General features: G+C 54.2%; 1 protein-coding gene across 1 annotated transcript in view; it reads right to left on the bottom strand.

Annotated features, from left to right (window-relative positions):
- Positions 1-18,475, bottom strand: part of PLXND1 (plexin D1) — an 85,885-nt gene that overhangs the window by 60,116 nt on the left and 7,294 nt on the right. Inside the window, exon 5 of the mRNA XM_014946625.1 lies at positions 1,784-2,044. Coding sequence (XP_014802111.1) covers positions 1,784-2,044 — 261 coding nt within the window. The remainder of the gene's footprint in view (positions 1-1,783; positions 2,045-18,475) is intronic.

Here is an 18,475-nt window from a genome sequence, read left to right as displayed (position 1 = left end):
CCGCCATTATCCCCATTAAAGGCTAGCTATCCGGCTAAATAATTTGCCTGGGATCACCCAAGATGCCCATGGACTGTGTCCCAACACCCTCCACTTCAGCGTTCTGACCATTCTTTCTACCTTCTTGCTGAGATTTGCTCTACGTTGGGTGTTTCTCAGTGCCTGTCCCCAGGTCCATCTGCCTCCTGGGCTCCTTCACCCCACGCTTTTCCTGCGCAGGCACTTTCCCTGGATGCCCATGAGCTGCAGCCCCAGGGCAGGGACCCCCCCACAGCGGGGCAGGGACCACCGTCCTCTCACTGGAGCGGGGCCGGGGCGAGCTGCAGGATGCAGTGAGAGCAGAGTGTGTCAAGCTCTGGGTAACCCCACCAGGTCCACGGGCTCCCAGACCCGGACACGTAGGGACTGTTCGTAACAGACCCTTCAGGCTCCCGCACCCTTGCAGGGCATCGCACCCTGGCACACCTTGCCCTGGCCACCGCTTCCTTCAACGCCTGCTGGACGTGGCACTGATACCGGCCCTCACCAAGTGCCCATCTGTAGCCTATCTGACTAATTCCCCATACACACCCCCCAGCCATAATTGCTGCTGGCGGGAGCTGGGCGAGCACTATTTCTGCCCCTTTACTGTCTTTTCTCAAGCAGCAAATCTGAATGATAACTCACGCAAAGTATCTTGTATCCCGTGCCAAATAACAAGGAGCCCCGAAGGTAAAAAGGCTTCTGGTTATGCAGCTGTGTTGTAGAATTAGATTAGAGCTATCTGAGCAAATTATCCCAGCAAAGGGTAGCCAGGAGCCTCTCCCTAATGGAGGCTCAGCCGATAAGGCTGCTTTCTCAGAGATGATAATGGAAGCCGAGCTGTTAATGCTGTGTGAACACGGGCTGCGCTGCGTGTGGCATGTGCCTCTCCAGCCCGGAGCACCCGGATGGGGTGCCAGCTTCCTCCCACCCCCACGAGTTACCTGCCCCTGCGGGCGAAAATCAAAGCAGTGAGTTTCTTTGTGTTCATTCCCACATTTTTGCCAGGAGCACTTGGACGCAAGGGAAGAGATTGGATTGGTTTTCTTCTCTCCAAGCATTTTGATCCAATATTCCACATTATGCACCGCTAACCCCAGGCTGAGACAAAGCAGGTATCAGCCGTGTCTGCTCCAGGGTTTCCCCCTCCTCCCCTATGGACTTTCGATGCTGAGAATACAGCAAACTGTTGTGGCTGGCTGCAGTCAAAACTTTCTTTGGCAAACTTCAAGCACTACAGTTAGTGAAACCTTGGCCTCGCGTCTTGGCTCTGGAGCCAGGGTGCTGCATTGCCCTGCCTTGCCTTTGGCACACCGTGTAAAGCAGATCCCCCATCAGATGCGCGGATTCACACCTGCTTTGGACTCAGCTGTGAGGAAGCATCTCTGGGTGATTCCCCTGCCTACACGGAGCCTTCAAAAGCCATCAGCTCAGAGGGAGAATTTATTAGAAGAGCTGTTAATAATGAAATGCTGCACAATAACATTTCCAGCATAGGGTTCATCAAGAACATCCCGCTCACATGGCAGCCTTGAACAGTAATTAACGGCCGCCAGTCACTGGGCGGCATATATCATATATCACTGTATGGATTACGGCAGCATCCAATTGCTCCTTCACTGCCAGATGAAAGCAGGTGCTCAGACAAACCCAACAACACCGTCCTCTGTGCAAACCAGAGGTGCTGGGAGGGGAAGCCCCACCGCCCCCCGCAACCCCCAGCCCTGCCTGCCCCACGCCGGGGCGACCAGGCCCCACTTGCCTTCAGGAGTCCTCCGCTGGCCGTGCCCAGGAAGACGACGGTGTAGTTATTGACGCTGGCCACCGCCACGGCGGTGAGGCCACTGTAGGTGAAGACGGGGGTGGCTGTGACAGGGTTGACGATGGCCAGCGGGTGCTGGAGGTGCGCGGCTCCGCAGTCCAGCTGCTCCGGCTGCAGCTGTGGGGAGACAGGCAGGTCAGCGCGCCGCAGCAACCCCCGCGGGTCCCCCAGTGCCACCCCCTCGGGCCCAGCGTGGACAAACTGCCGGCAGGGAAAGCTCCTCATGACCAAGACATGGAAGAGGAAAACATAAGGGGTTAATACGGGAGCAAAGAGCTGTAATAGAGCCCCCTTTGTGCTTGGCAGATCTACCCTCCAGCCAAACGCAGCCCAGGCTCTGATGGAGGAGCAATGCCCTTGCCCACGCCATGGGCAGGACCAGGGCAGCACCAGGCGGGCGTCCTGCAGCCAAAGACCCATTGACTGTAGCAGCACCCTCACCTCAACACAAAACTCTTGTGTGACAGTAAAAGGGGACAAGGGGGCTCCTTGTGCCCCTCTCCCACAGAAGCCATCCAAGGTCTTTTCTCCTTCCCCACACTGGAAGCCCCCCACCAGCGGGGGCTGCGCCGCAGGGAGGTTTCTCAGCCCACCGAGGACAAGCCCTGCCCAGCGGCCACCTGTCCTGGCAGAGGGGGCTGCTGTCCCTGCAGAGACCCCTCTGACCCCAGCGCTGCGACAGGTCCCCCAGCCCATGGGCCACCACTCAGGACCAGTTCTGGGCAGCACACAGAGGCACACTCAGCCGGGGTGGCTGCAGCCCCCCAGCCATCTCCAGCCCCTTCCCTCTCAAACAAAAGGTGAGGCAAAAAGTTTCTCCAATAAAAGAACTCAAAATATTATTTTGCTGCAAGTAAGTGAGGAAGTGACTGAGACCAGAGCCAAGAGAGGGGGGGAAAGAATTTTTCTGGCAACTCCTAGGACTGTAAATCCTGGCTCCGATCTTGCTGCTACTGCAGTCAACAGCAAAATTTCCACTGGTCTTCCACTGGGATGGGCTGGGACAGAGGAGCCGCCGTCTAGAAAGAAGCACCGTGCTGCGGGACACGGAAGGAAGAGCAATGGCTGCAAAACTCTGCCCAGAAACGCTGGAGCCACCGACCCCATCCAGCCTCAGCCCACCTCTGCTCCCCATGCCCCACAGGAACCGCAGCGCCGCCGACACTGGCCCCGGCAGATGGGCCACCCCACACCAGGGCTGGCAACCAGGGACACGAGGCCAGTATTGAGGCTCCCGTGATGATTTGCTCTTGGGTGCCAAGGGGCGAAGGCAGAGGACAACTGTTAAGGACTCCTCACGTGAGCCTGCTCTGCGAGCAGGCATTTGGCTCATTTAGCCCAAAGCAAGACAACAGACTTCACTATCCCGTGCTAAATTAATTAGCGCAGTTGCTGCATGACAGCAGCATTTGAAAACAGGAGGGATGCCTCATCTTCCTCCTACCCTGCCGAGATGCACCCAAGATTTATGACCACTCTCACCCTGAATCCTCTGAAACTCTCCTTACAATTTCTGCTCAGACAATGTGGATGGATTCAACAAGGTCTGAACATCACAACAGCCTCACTGATGACAATTTACCTGCCGTCACCCCTGCAGCAGCTTCTGTGGAGTGCTGTGGGCGCAGCCGAAGCCGCTCCAACAATGGGCACGTTTCAAGGGCCATTACCACATCTGCGGTCGTTTCAGGCTCATCTCAAGAGAAGCAGCAATTGTGCTGTCACCCTCCCCGGGCACGGGCCGACAGCCCGAAAACACACCGAATTACGGCCCTGACTGCGGGAAACGCTTACACAAAACCCCAGACAAGAGACTGCTGGCAGACGGCAGCCCACACCCCTGAAACTAAGCACATTTTACGCCTTACTGAACTCAGCCATAACGCGGATATTCCTTCCAAAACCATCGTCAGGAGTGGCAATTTAAGCAGAATAAATGCAGGGATTTGAGGCTGTATCTGTTGAGAAACGGGACCACGTGCTTCCACCAGGCAGGAGACATTGACAACCAGCCTGTTTAGCACAGTCCCCCTCCTTGGGCTGAACACACCAGGGCCTGTATTTTAATTACCTTATTACCATTATTATTTCATTAATGGAACCAGACTAAATCTCCAGCTCTCCCCTATCTTCAGCCCATTTAGGAGATTAGGCAAATCTTCAGGTCTTGCAGTGAGCAGTGGGACAAGGGCAGGACCCTCACCCCGACCCCAAGCCCTGGCCCTGGGTACAAGTCCTGGCCCCCCCGGCCACGACCACGCATCTTGGGTTGGTGCTACATCACAGCAACATGTCCCTGGACAAAAACGGGGAAGAAACTTGTTAAAATCCAAAATGTATGTGAAGCAACTGGGCTGTGCCCGCAGGGGCGAGGGATGGTGTCCTCCCACCACACCACCACAGGGCTGGTGACACTCTGCAGCAGCCAGAAGGGTCTGTGGAGGGACAATGCCATGGGGACCCTGGCACTGCCCCCTCCTCCTGTTTGCAGGGGAGCAGGCAGCAGCAAACCCCATGGGGCTGGCTGTGAGCTGGAGCTGCCAGCCAGCTCCCCGGCTCCTGGAGCCAGCAAACAGCAGCTCGAGCACCACGCCACCACAGACCCACAGCATCCCCTGGCCTTGGGCACACCGCAGACAACACCCTGCTCTGGGAACGCAGGGAGTGCAACGCTGCAGAGGCACCCAGGGCTCGTGTCCCTGCCACAGGGGCAGACGGGGTCCTCTCCCGAAACCCCCTGACCACAGTCCCCTGCGCCCCAGCAGACACCAGACCCCATGTCCACTGCTGCTGCCGGTTGCCTTAGAAGTGAAGTGACAACGACTGACTTGAAAAACTTCCTCTGCTGAAGCGAGAGCCAAGCAGGAGACAACAGGCTGGGAGCTCACATGGGGCTGAGACGAAGGATCAGGTGTTGTGGATGCAAGTGACTCCGCTAAATGCATTTTGCAGTTTTACGGCATTTCGTTCCATTAAAAAATAAAATAGCAGCCCAAATTCTTAAGTCTGTATGTTTCCCCCTGAAACTGAGCAACAGAGTATTGTTATACCATACCAGGGACACACTAGCCATTCACGTTTCTGGTGTAATGGTCCCTTCATTCACAGCCAGGCCTTTAGAAATGTCCTTGGGTTTATTTATTTGTCTAGGGGATGGTTATCTCTAGCACCTCCTCATTACCTTTACCAATATTAACCACCTGAAGCTCACAAGGCTCTGTCCTGCTGGGAACCAGAGCACAGAGGCAGCTGGGGCCGTCCTGGAGCCCGGGGGATGCTCAGCACCTCATCCCTGCAGCGGCTGCCCCGGTACTGGCGTTGGCCTCAGCCCCAGCAACCAGCCCCTTCTTCTCACAGGTGGCCCAAATCACGGGAAGTTCCTTATCTGCCGCGCCTGCCTGCTTATAAATCACCCCGTTCAGAGCTCCTATCAGTGCAAAGTGTTTTCCACAGTAAACAGGATGTCACTATTCCAACACAGGCCAAGCTTTATTTTGGCCGCAGACATCCTTCCTCTGAAACACCTTTCTTCACATGACATCAGCTCTTCCGACGGACGGGCAGGAGGAGACATATGGTGTTTCCCTCTCCCAGGGTGGGGGGACAGCCTGGGCTGCTGCCGTCTGTAACACCTCAGCACCGAGGGGACATCTTAACCCTGTCACGTTTCGGTAAACAGGATACGGCCAAGGCACATCCTCCTGCAGCACCAGGCAGTCACTGCAGCTTGGGAAATCCCGCTTAGAGGCTGTGCTAAAAGGCTTTCTCCTTGCGGAACAGGTTAAATCTCGCTCCATCTTAAATCAAACTGTCCTACCTTGAAGTGGGGAAAGCATAAACATCAAATTTTCTTCCAAAACCAATCTCTTTCCATCATCTGCATTTTAAAACAAGCCTGTGGGCATTTACTGTATTGCCACTATTTTTCTGCTACGCGCTCTGGGTACTCAGAAACTCACAGAAATACTGGGCGAGTCTCGATTCCAGTCCTTCTGCACCCAAAACATCTGACTCTCTGATGCTAAGGCAGAGCCACCTCGGGAGCCACAGGACACAGCCCACAGCAGCACCGGCCGAGCAGCGCTGCTGTCACCCGCGTGCTTGCGAGAAGGGCGCACTCGGTGTTTTTGCAAAATTTCATAAGTGATGCAAATTAACTCAAACCAGGGAGCCACATCTAAGAGGAGCGTTAGTCAGATTAACCCCCGAGCTTGATTGCAAACATGAAGCGGGGCAGAGATAAAAGATTTCCAGTCACGTCAGAGCTCAAGAGTTCAGCTGTTTTCACGGTGTGAGTTCAGTTCTTTATCCCAGGCCTGAAAAGAGCAGAAAAAGCGATTTCCCAGAATTTCCATTACAGCTCCCCAGCCCCAGGCACTGCGCCCCAGAGGCAGCCGTGCAGGATGTCCCTTCGGGAAGGAAGTCTGCTGGAAACAGAAGGAGGAAGAGGAGTGGTGAGGCAGCACTCAGGAAAACCATGAAACCCACTGATTTCTGCATCCTGTGTTTGTGACCTTAAAAATAGTTCTTAAGCAAAGATGGAGTTTATTTCTGAATCAAAAGCAGGCTGCAGTTCAGAAAAAAGCCCTGCAGCTTTTGCTCCCAGCCAGGCTTTCCTGGCTCCCCTGCACGGTTCCGAAAGCGCCGCAGAGGGAAAGGGAGCCCGGCCCCTTTCGCGCATCGTATCAGAGCGGATTAAAGCCTTGGCTTCCAGCATGCCTGGAGTCCTGGGAAAATGACACAGCCGGCATGCGGTAATCCGCTCCAAACTTGTTGATTTGTGGGACTTAGCCATCGTCTTCATAGGCTCAAAATTTGGCAGTTGCTCCCACACAACTGACATTTTCAGGCCATTAAAGTCTGTGATAAAAGGGCTCTAGTTTTATCTCTTGCCTTCCTTAACATAAACCATTAGGCTTTTATTAACATTTAGGTATGACTCAGGGAAATCTCTGGTCGCAAAGAGAATATTCAAAATAATTTGGATGCTGTCTGAAGAGAACAGCCGGACATGGACCCAAAGCCCAACAGCAGAGAGAGGCTAAAAAACAACGCTAAAATATTGCACAGACAGGGCAGGGAAACGGGCAGAGGAGAGCTGGTGGCAGGGCACCCGGCACCGCGCAGACAGACAGCACAAGCCCCCCTCTGTGCCTGCAGAGCCCAGACTGGGCAGGGAACCCCTCCCAGGCAGAGCCCATTCATCCCGCGCGCCCCCCCCCACGCCCCAGCAGTTTGTACACACAATCACGCGTTTATCTGCTGCAGTGTCGCAACCAGAGCTGTCAAAAACAGGCTTTTTGGGATGCCTGGAGGAAAATGTCATCCTCAGAAGAGGGCTCTACTGTTAAGGCCCTTGAGACGTAAGCGGTCTCTAATTGCAGCGCAGCCACAGGGGCAGGCACTATCACAGAGCCCCTCTCACTGCCCATCACGTTTTTTAGGCAATGGGAGGCAAATCAACGTGCACTCTTGGCCAGTCGAGGCACTCAGGCTGAGAACCTCTCGTAAAATGAATCTTGCTGAATTCTTTTCAAGAATCATCCACACTAAGCAATCAGCACCCTCACAGCCCAGCAGACATTCTTTAAAAAAAAAAAAAAAAAGGCTTAAAATGAGATTTGCATCCTGGTTTCACTATTTACTCAGACTACAAGTTTCTGGAGTGAGGAAGCGGTGGTTTTGCTATGTTTTGAGCTCTGCAAGCCACCCCTGTGACACCAGTAACAGGCTGTCCAAACACCCATCTGTCTGCCCTCAGTGCCCACTCGGACCACGTCCTACTGCGGGGAGCCACAGCCCCGGCGGCTTCCCCAGCCCAGCAGCATCTCCACAACGTTCTCTCCCAGCAGCTCCACATGGAACATCCACCTGATTGAAACGGCCAAGGAACCGAGGCTGTGTCCCTCACATGAAGTGGGCAGAGCGGAGCCCCACGCACACAGACCGACGGCCGCTGGGGCAGGCAGGGCACAGCCACCACCCCGCAGACAAGTGGTTCCTGGGACTTTTCATCTCCCGTTCTGCCTGCACAGGAATCACTGGGGAACCTGCACGGTTGGAGGCAGGGGATGCCAGCAGCCCTGGGTGCCCATGCCACCACGTCCTGCCTTTCACTGACTTCTGGGTTTTCAGTAACAGTTGAGGAGCTCACCCGTTCCAAGGTGACAGGATTGGCAGACTGTGTGCCTGAAACCGAGCTCACGGCCAGAGTTGACCTGATGGGCTGAGCCCACCAGCTCCCTGAAAGTGAAGGGGAAACTGTTTTCGGTGAGTCTGCAGAGACACAGACCTCCAGCCTTGAATTCTTAGATGCTGCTGCATCAAAGCGGCAGCCACTTTCACCTCTGCCGTGGTCGCAGACCTCAAACCACAGCGGTGAGCTGGTTTGAAAGGCTGGAAGATGCTCTCAGTGCCACGTCTCAGAGCCAGGCTCTGGCTGCTGCCCCAGGCAGACCTCACCACCACCTCCTGCAGCCACCGGCCGACCCGCACCATCCATCGCAGCACAGCCCCGCCGTGCTGGCCCCGGGGCTGAACTACTGGTAAAGGAGGCAGAGGGCAACACTGGCAGGATGGGCTCAGCACAGCCCTCCCCAAACACCTTCCAGCAGCGTCCCCTCCCTCGCCCCACACACGCCGGGGGTCCGGCACCCACCGGCGTCTCCCCCGCAGGGAGCTGCTGCCGCACGTGCGACTGCACGGGGAGCTGCTCCAGGCGGGGAAATACAAAAAAGTAGCAGTCTTTTAACGGAAATTGCACATCCTTCATGCCGCCAGGAAGACTGGTCAAGCTTATTATGTTACCCTTCATCCTGCATTAAATACAATACTTCAGATTATACAATCAAATCCCCCAGGAACGGGCAGGCAGAGGGATTAGCGAACAACAGGCTCGAAAGGGGTTGTCATAGTCAAAACACCACGCGTTTCAGCAGTGGGAGCTGGGATGTCCTTTACATTCACCCCCGCTGGAAACGCGGCCCCTCTGCCCCCCTCCCCAGGGACAGGCACCGAGCGGATCAGCCAAGCCCCTCGTCCCAAGGACGCCCGCCCCGCTCCGAGAGCCCAGCTAACACATCCCCCTCGAAAATGTTTGGAGTAAGACACTTGATTTATTCAGGCTGTATTTTCTTAGCTGCTCCTTCCTTGGGAGCAGGAGCCCCCCCCTTCCACCACTCAAGCTGTGTTTCTCATTTATGTTGAGCTTTGGCTCCAGAAACCAAGCCCAAACTATTCAAACTCCTTCCCACAGGGAGGAGCCCTGGGTGAACCATGAGTTTGGCTCCTCAATCTTCGGGGGTTATTTTTTTATTATTGCTACAACAAACACTTAGCACTTTACATGCTCAAAGTGCTCTGACAGCGTATCTGTGCGATTCTGGGCTGAAAAAAGCATCCATTAAAGTAACAACTTCTTACCTAACACAACTGGTCTTTTGCATGTGTCAGTTCAAATCTGCTTCATTTAGCAATAGTTTATAGTAAATGTTTTCCTGTATTTTCCTCATTAGTTCTGCCGAATCAATTAAGCTCTGAGATAATGAGTAGAACTCTACTATTCTTTTACACATCCTCAGTAAAACCTGCCTCTGAACCACAGTGCTGCCCCACACCATCGAGACGTGCTCCATGGGCACCGCCATACACATCCCTGCTCCTCCATGGGTACCGCCACACGCACTGCCTGCTCCTCCACGGGTACCGCCACACGCACTGCCTGCTCAGCAGCCTTGGCACCAGCTTCCCGAAACAAAACAATGCCACTTGCTCCCAGCACCCAGCCCGCTGTGGTAGCTTGGCATGGAAAAGTTAAAGAAGCCTTTTAGCTCATTAACCAAGCACTCCAAATGCACCTCTACAGCGTCATCTTTGGAGGTCCTCCCCCCCTCACACTGTCCCTCCCAAATTAGGAAATTAGAATCAGCAGAATCATTACAAAATTTGTAAAAATCAATGGTCCTACTGGATTCAGCATCTGAGCACTTACTCGGCTGAAGTATGGAAGGCTTTCCTTTTCTCTATCATTTTATACTCTGTCTTCAAGATTTGTAGGAACTCATGTTTCCAAAGCTGTTTGTTCCTGCCCATGGCAGGGGGGTGGAACTAGATGACCTCTAAGGTCCCTTCCAACCCAAACCATTCTATAATTCTATGACCCACGGAGGTCAGCAGCTTGCTGTGATACCAAACCTCAGCAAGAAATGACACTACAGTTGGAGATCCCCGGGACATAACATTGCAATCCCAGCTCCTCCCCAAAGATTGAAACCTTTCTTCAGCAGCTCCTTTGACAGTGCCCAAGCAGCCGTTCCACAGTCAGGGAGCCCCATCCCAGGAGGGATGCACGGGAACTTCCACCCATGCCAGGCTCCCGCCGTGTGGCTCAGCCCAGGGACACGCATGAGGCAAACCAAACGGAACAGCGCGGGGAAGAGCTCAGCTGTTGCTCTCCAGATGTGGAAGTCTGTCCCTCAGGCAGAGATTTAGCCACAATGTCCTTCCCGTTTAATGACCTGCCACACTGACTGACGAAAGCCCAACCTGCGTGAGCCGGGTCCCAGAGTCGGGTCCACCGCTCTCGGAGGAGCCACAGGCAACACCACAAAACCCTGCTCCCTTTGTACCACCTGGAGTTCACATCTGGAGACGTATTGAACAACGGGGACCCACAAGTCAAACAACTTTGAAAACTGCTATTTTATATTACATTAGAAGATGTTTCTCATCTCCCCTTTTTCATCAAAGGCTATCACTATACTGTAAACTTTTCCTGACTCTTCCTAAAAGATCCCTCTACACACAGCCATTTTCTAGAAGATGCCAAGTCTTTAATGGCCCCTTTTAATTAGTCGATCCGCCAGAGATGGCTTTTGGCCACCAGCAACTCACAACCCATTGAGTGTTGGCAGCGGTCAGCAGACGGTGGGATGACAGTCTCATAGCCAAAGGGCTTTTGCTCCAGAAGGGAGCAGTAAGAAGCAGTGTAATACTTTAAACAGAGCTGAGACAGAAAGGGGAAGACAAGTTCCAAATTTCCTTCAAATATTAGAGGTACGTTTGCAAAATCCAAGCTTTCAGGAAATTTTGCTTCTGGGTTAGAATCCAGAGATTTATATTCCAGCGCCACTTGCAACACATAAACTGCATAAACCTTGTTAGAGCAATCGCCCTCCAATGGTTTGGGCCCAAAAACTGGGCAGCCTTGTTCCAACAGCCGGTCCCGCCTGGCCAGACCACTGTCACCCAGCACCAGCCCCCTCCCACGGGTGGCACCGCTGGCACAGTGGCTGGCATGGGTTCAGTGGCCACGGGGCCAAACACGAGCCTGAAGCTCCGCTGAGGTTCGTGCCCTGGTCTCAAGCAGTCCCACCATGAGCCCCGAGCTCCCGCTTTGTCCCATAGCCCCCGTGGCCACTGCTAGCCCCCATAGTGGCACCTGTGCGAGCACGGCAGCAAAGTGGGGGACTGGGATTCTGGCCTTCAGAGGACAGCACGGCAGAATGAGACCCCCCAGTATGGAAAAAAGCCTGAATACCCAAATTAACCTCTATCCTGTTGTCCACCTGAGAAATGCCCCAAGCCAATGTCCCTCTTGTTCCCCCCAGCCTGCAAGGCTGTGCTCGTCCGTAGGTCCCTTCCTCCACAAAACAATGCACCCTGGGCTGGTGAGGAAGGCACAAGGGCTGGCAAAAGCAGGTCGGCTCTGCTCCGACCATGAGCCATAACTGCTCCACCCCTGCTGCTGCAGGACGCCACAGCCCCGTGCCCCCCGTCCCTGGGGACGTTCCAGTCCCAACTCTAGCACACATCTGTGCCAGAAGCCAGCGCAGGCCCCCACACTGGACAAGTCCTGCTGACACTCAGCGGGCAACGAGGGGGAACCATCACGGGCTTTGACATCAGCCCCACTCGCCTGCACACCACATCTAAGGAGGCTCCTCCAGGCTCTGTGTGACATGGCCCCTCTGGGGAGCGCGCCGTCCCACGCCCCCGCCGGCCTCGCTCCATCGGAGCGGCCGCTGCCAGCGGAGCTGCTCTCCAGATGTTAGGAATTAGTGCCGCTCCCTCCGCTCAAAAACGTCAATAAATTCTACCGGTCTCTCCAAGCGGGAGATTGCCGTAGACAGTCTGCCACCTCCTCCACTTGCTGCAAGGTGTTAGATCCCAACTTGAAAAGAAAACAACTTGCAATAATTTCTTCACGAACCCAATAAAAAACAAAAAACAAAACAAAAAAGGCAAGGCAAAGCAAAGCTGATCGCTCCCGCAGATGCAGTGGTGGGCTCAGCCTCCACCACGCCATGGCCCTGGGCACGTGTGCTGGGGACGGTGGCACAGCAGCACTCGGGACCTCAGTTCAAACCCTGACACTGATGCCCCTCTGATCAATGACAAGGCATCGAGCGGGTGGTCTTTTACCACCTCCTTCCCCCTGAGAAGAGGGCGATAAGGCTCCCCTGGCACAGAGCGCTGCGCGGTACCAGGGGTTCACGGCCATGAATGTCTGTGAGCACTTGGGGCTGCTCCCGCGCGGGACACAGGACGGGCAGGGACCCCTCCGGGCACCAACACCCACACCCCACCCTGGAGCTGCTTATTCCTCCCGGTCAGGGATGCTGACCCCTGTCCGTCCCCTCCTCGGTGTGAAGGAGCAGTCACACACCGTCCCTGCAGCCGGGGAGCCCCCGGCCACCACGGGCCACCCCTCGCACGCGGGGCACGAGCCCGAGCGGGAGGAGTGGCCGCGGCTGTAGGCAGCGCCTGGTGGCACTCAGGTGGTTATAACTGATTGCTTCCAACCGCCGCTGGCGCAGGCTTGCCCCACGTTTGCATTAAATTACCACAGCCAGGGGCTCAGACCTATTATGTTTCCAACAACTTGCTGGAAGAGGTCACCCGAGCAGTGTGTCACAGCAGTGCAGGTGCCTGCGAGTTTAAATAGACACCTTCTGGGACTTTCAAGGCATAGCAAGGTGTTTTTACAGCATCCCCAGGCACCTGTCCACATCTCTACGTGCCTTGTTCACCTCTCCAGGTGCCCTCGGCCTCACCAATCTTCTCGCTCAATCACTATAAAATAGACTTTGAAATATCAGAAAAGAGATGGCAAATCCCTTGATTTCCACCCAGCGGGACCCCGCAGCCGAGCTCGCACCCGTTGGGGCTGCAGGGAGCAGGTTCACGTTCATGCGTGGGAACCAAACGCCTGCCCTGGAAAACATCTGGGGCTGCATGAGTGAAAGTGGCTGAAACCCCCCGAATGAAGGGAGAGACAGTCACCACCTGTGTACGACCGTACGAGCAGCTCACAGAGCGCTCCAGTGCCCTCCCGGCCACGACGTACCTCCACGCACAACACTTGGCCAAAGTGATCCTTTTTCTGTTTTCCACCTAAACCATTGTTTAATTACAGGAGATTCAATGAGCTCGATGGATCAAAATTAACCTGAATTCCTAGCTACCAAGAATAACGAGGTCTGTGCAGCCTGTGGGGCAGGCTGTGGGGTCAGCTCCGATCCCCCTCGGCACAGGGACCTGGCCAGCCCTGGCCCAACACCCCAGGAGCAGGCGGGCGCTTTGCCTCGGCCGGGAGCCGTCTGCTGTTCTCTCGCCTAAACCAGCACAACTTCTGCCTTCCCAGCACAGAAACTTCTGCCACTTCGACCGAATTTCCCTGTGCAGTCTGGGACCTGTTTGAGCTTGAGATGCAAAGCAGGGGCGAGCCCTGGGGCCCCGGCAGGCGCGTTCCCACCACCCACCTTCGGCTCGGGGGCACCAGCCGCTCCCTGGGAGACCCCCCTGCTCCCCCGGCAGCAGGAGAGCCCCCAGGCACAGGCAGCCCACGGAGCCCAGCCTGCCTTCCCGGGAAGGGCAAGATTCACACGGCGCCTGATCCCTGCTCCCAGCCCCTGCCTGCACCTCGACTGGAGCAGAAGGTCCTGCTTCCACCTAAATTCCCAAGGAATCACACCCAAGGGTTGGCCACGAGTCCCTAATGCCAGTGAGAGACAGAGCAGGTACACAGCTGGCGTACCTGTGTGGCGTGGAGGGACACCCCCTTCCCACCGCTCCTAAAACGGCATCCAGAAGGAAAACGTGCCCCGGTGACACAACAGCACGGCACAGCGTCCCGGTAACGGCCATCTGCACCTCCGGGAGGGAGCCAGCAGCTCCAAACACAGCACGTTCTGCAAAAAGCAGAAATTAAGTCTGCTACGAGAACTCAAGCCTCATTTTTAATGTACAAATTAAGTGTAAATTCCCAGTTTCCTTTCTGTGGCTAATCCTCCGGATTTATTTGAGTAGATGTAAGGTTAGAGCACATTTATTTTCATGTTTGGAATTTCTAAATTAGTATAAACCAGCACTTCAAAGTAACTCAGCTCCTATAAAACCCAATCCCATGGAGATGCCACAGTGTATTTGGACAGTAAGTAGATGCTTTGTCATATTCCCACATGTATACAAGGGTTTTTTTTGCTTTGGGAACATTTTCTGACTGGTTTCAAACCACACTTCTATGCCCAGGCACACATATATACTGTTTGCACAGTCTACCCAAGGAGTTCATTTTATTTAACAACCCGTTATAGTAAAGCTCACTGGTGGGTATCTCATCATTACACCACAAAACACTGTGCTCAATGAGCATGCAGGATCTGACACAAAGCCACAAAAGCCAGAAACTTGAGAATTAATGCTGAAACGCATCATTATCCCAGGCCGCCGTGCCTATGTTTTTCAGCATAGGAAACAAACCGGATTTTCAGCCTTTTTTGAGTTGCAGACCCCAAAACATTTCCCAGGAGAGCTGCAAATCCCTGGCTAACAAATCTCAGTCTGATGAATACAAGTCTGCTTTCCCTGGTTACCTCTCTGGGAGTTTTCAGAGGGAGAGCGTGGAGCTGGGAGCAGAAACCACAGACGACGAGGAGCCCGGCGCAGCTGGGAGCGTGGGATGGGGTTCCCAGCTCAGCTTCTCCTCAGGCATCCTTCTTTGTCATGGTCTGTGCTATTCTGTGTTAAACTCAGACACACCACTTGGACACCCGGAGCAGGGAGCTCTGTGGAAATGCCTGGAAATCCACATTCGCTCACCCCTCTACTGCGGCCACCGCCGGGGGAGCGGTGCTGGGACCGGCCAGTGGCCAAAAGGCGGCTGCAGTTGGAGCAGCACAAAGGTGCCCGATCCAAGGCAAGGAGGTCGAGGGGGCTTCTCCCCACGGGGACGTGGCAGTGATGCAGCACGGCCGCCGGCGCCGCAGAACGGCCCTACCTTTATGTTCAGTGGCACCGAGGGGGAAGGTGCTGGGATGCCCCAAACAGCTGCTGCTCTCAGGCCACCAGGGACTGGGTCCTGCTGCTCCGCTTTCACAAGGGCTCTGGCAAACCACAGCCATGCTGCCTCCAGCCACGCAGCCGGCGTGACCTTCAAACCTACTGGGCCATGATCCTGCTGGGGCAGAACAGCCCAAATATGAAGTAAACCCACCCAGTGTCCTCAGGATTTGATAAGCTCTGTCAGCACGTTGCTGCAAATGACGTTAACGACAGTCTGCTGCAGAGAGCTCGCACTCCCCGTCTCTCCTGCGGGGTCAGGTCCCAGTTCCAGCCAGGCTTCGAGTGGGAAACATGCAGCAGTGACTCCGTGCGAGTATTTCATTGTAACTGCACGCGTCACAAAGACAGCCCAGTGTTTGACACAAAATTCATTATGAAAAGCTATTTCTGTTGAGGGAAAGCAATCCTAGCGCTTACCCACTCACTCTCGGTACAAGAACCCAATCAAACTAAATCCTTCCCTAATATATCCTCCTTCCCCTAAGCTGCCGCTGCTAATTCACCTCCTCGGTAAGTGACTTTTCAGCAGCATTCATTGAGAACAACCAACCAGCCTCCACTCCTGACCCAGACCATCCTCCTCGGTACGTTTCCTCCACATCTCACAAAGCCGTTAAGCATGTGCTTAATTGCAAGTCAGCACTTCCATCAATGGGACGGGCCCATTCCCAGGCCGGGCTGGCAGCTCCCCTTGCCCAGTGGCGGGGACACACAGGCTAACAGGCCACCCGGGCTACCTCGTGCTGCCCCCAGTGCCCCCGGCAGCCCCCTGCCTGGCTGGTCCTACGTGCTGACAGCAGGAGCCAGACAAGTGGCTGCCACCACATTGACCACAACCCTGCACGGGGACGAAGCCCCTCTGTTCGGTGCCAGCCTCCTGTGGGACCCCCCGTCAGATGCTGCGGGGCAACCAGCCTGGCCCCTCACTGGCCAGCGCTGCCACGGGGACAGCAAGGGCCGCTGCCGAGAGCCATCCGCGGCGGGCGAGGGCTGCAGCTCCTGGCTGAGTCACAGCCCAGTGCTGCAGGAGAGGAGCATTCAATTAGACAGAAGAGCACACAAGGGGGCAATGATTTTCCTTTCACTCCGCATTACGCCTAACAGCCCGTGCTCCGTATTTATAACAACCGACTCCTTCAGCCCAACGTGCACTCGGAATGAATCAGACCTTCATTAGGTTTTTATTTTTCCTTCCAGAAGGAGCTTAAAACCCAACCACCTAGTCCACGGGAAGAACTAATGAACCACAATTTTGATAATGCCAGAGCACGTATCACTGATAAGAGGCGAAAGGAAACCTGGAAACCCACCAACGGGTGGAGAAGTGGAGCTCACAATGGGAAGGCAGCTAGATGCTGATCTGCTCTGCCGAACTGGCTGCTGCTTTAATACGTTTTCCTGCTGCTTTCCCAGGGCTGGGACACAAAATGTATTAGAGTATTTCATTGTCTTGAAGGTGGAAATTGATGTTGGGTTTTTGCAGCACAAAGAAACACAATATTACAACTCTTCTCTTGACACTGCCACTCTGGGACTTGAAAACGAAAACAGCTTGTTAACTTGTTGGCAATTCTAATGATTAAGTAAAAGGCAAAAAAATGAAAGGCTCTCCATCTGACTGGTAGGAAGACTTCCCAGCAGGCTTGGTCAGCGGTTTGAGAGGAATACGCTTCAAATATATGGGAAGCGTAGAAACATTATGCATGAACGAATATTAATGGTGTGCTTCATTTGTATCCTGCTGTACTTGACATCAAAGGATCTCAAAGGAGCTTTACAAATGTAATCTTACACTACATGTGAGTTCGGTTTCTGAATAGTAGTAGCAAATACAGGAGTATGCAGCGAATCGGGACACTGAGGCCCCTTGGGTTACAGGACTGGTTCAAGGGCAGTGACGCTGCAGCAGCGTCAGTCGGGTCCAGAGCCTGGTTTTCCCCAACCACCCTCTATAACCACCAGCCTTTCTGCCTCCCTGAAAGCAAATTTTCTCACAGCCTGATCCCACCACAACAGTAAACATGACATCTCTAGGACTGGAGAGGCTCGGCGATTTCTAGCTTGCTCCTCTGAACCATGTCCCTTATTGCTTACCCCTTCAAGAACAGAACCATCCTTCACACACTGCCTGTGTGGCACCGACTGACAGCACACTGCTCCTCACTGCCTTCCTCGCCCACCCAGGGATCCTCAGAGAGGGGCTGCTACCAGCAGCACGCTTCATAACGCAACAGCACCCGGGCCAGACCCAAAGACGGAGTGAAATCTCATTTCTGCACCGAGTCTCCCTGAAGTCACCAGGGAATTAGCTGCCTAAATACCTCACTGCAAACAGCACTTTGAAAATACAAATAGACCTATATTAGTCATGATCATTTTCCCTACTGAACGCAAGTTAGAAAAAACAGTGTCTTCCCAACAGTCCTGGAGCACTGAGGGAGCTCAAGGGAGCAGGTGCCTTTCTGCCATTGACTTTCGGTTACAATTAGGCTGTTAACTCTCTTAACACCTCCAGAAGTCTCAGCCACTCTTGACCTGCCTGGTAGAGACAGTTTAATCCTCTGAGGGGCTGAGGGGCTGATTCACAGGGATGCTGAGCTTCAATCACAGCCAGCAAGAACTGTGGGTGCTTTTTCATCCCGTAAATAGGATTCCTGACTCCCAGTGACTCCTCTGAGAGCTGTGACCGTGCCAGGGCTTCAGGACCGGGCTCCCTGTGTTTAATGCACTGAGTCTTTGTGGAATTAACTCAAAAGCCAGGACAACTACCAGATTTCCTGGCTGTCAGGCAGCTTGTACTTTGCCACCAGAGAAAAACTATTCAACTTTGCTGGAGTAGGTCTATGAACCAGTGCATTAAGAGTACATATTTTAACACAGCGTGGAGATGCCACACTAAACACTTTGGTTACCATGGGAAACCTTTCTCTCTTTGCCACTGGCACTGCACAGGGAAGCCCAAGCCCAAATGCTCTATCTTGCCTTTGAAATCAAACAGATGTTTTTACGATTGTTGATGGAGCTGAGTTATGCACCCTTCCCAGAGGAAGGGAAAAATGCAGTGTTAAAGTAGCCCTTTTTTTCTTTCTTTCTTCCTCTTTTTCCCAAGCATTGCGTATCTTTAGTGAAAGGGAAAACAGGCGTCTTTATCCGGCGTTAACATTTACGGCCACTCGGTAACAAATTGTGACAATGGCAAACTTTTACCCCCGACGCCACGAAACAAGGCAGCCTGTGTGCGCGGCGCTGTCCGGTCGCGGGAAGGAATCGGCGGGGCCGGGGGTGCGG

The sequence above is a fragment of the Calidris pugnax genome, unplaced genomic scaffold, assembly GCF_001431845.1.
Source record: "Calidris pugnax isolate Ruff unplaced genomic scaffold, ASM143184v1 scaffold81, whole genome shotgun sequence".
Taxonomy (NCBI): domain Eukaryota; kingdom Metazoa; phylum Chordata; class Aves; order Charadriiformes; family Scolopacidae; genus Calidris; species Calidris pugnax.
The sequence above is the reverse complement of the archived record's forward strand: the minus strand, read 5'-3'. Positions and strand labels throughout refer to the sequence as shown.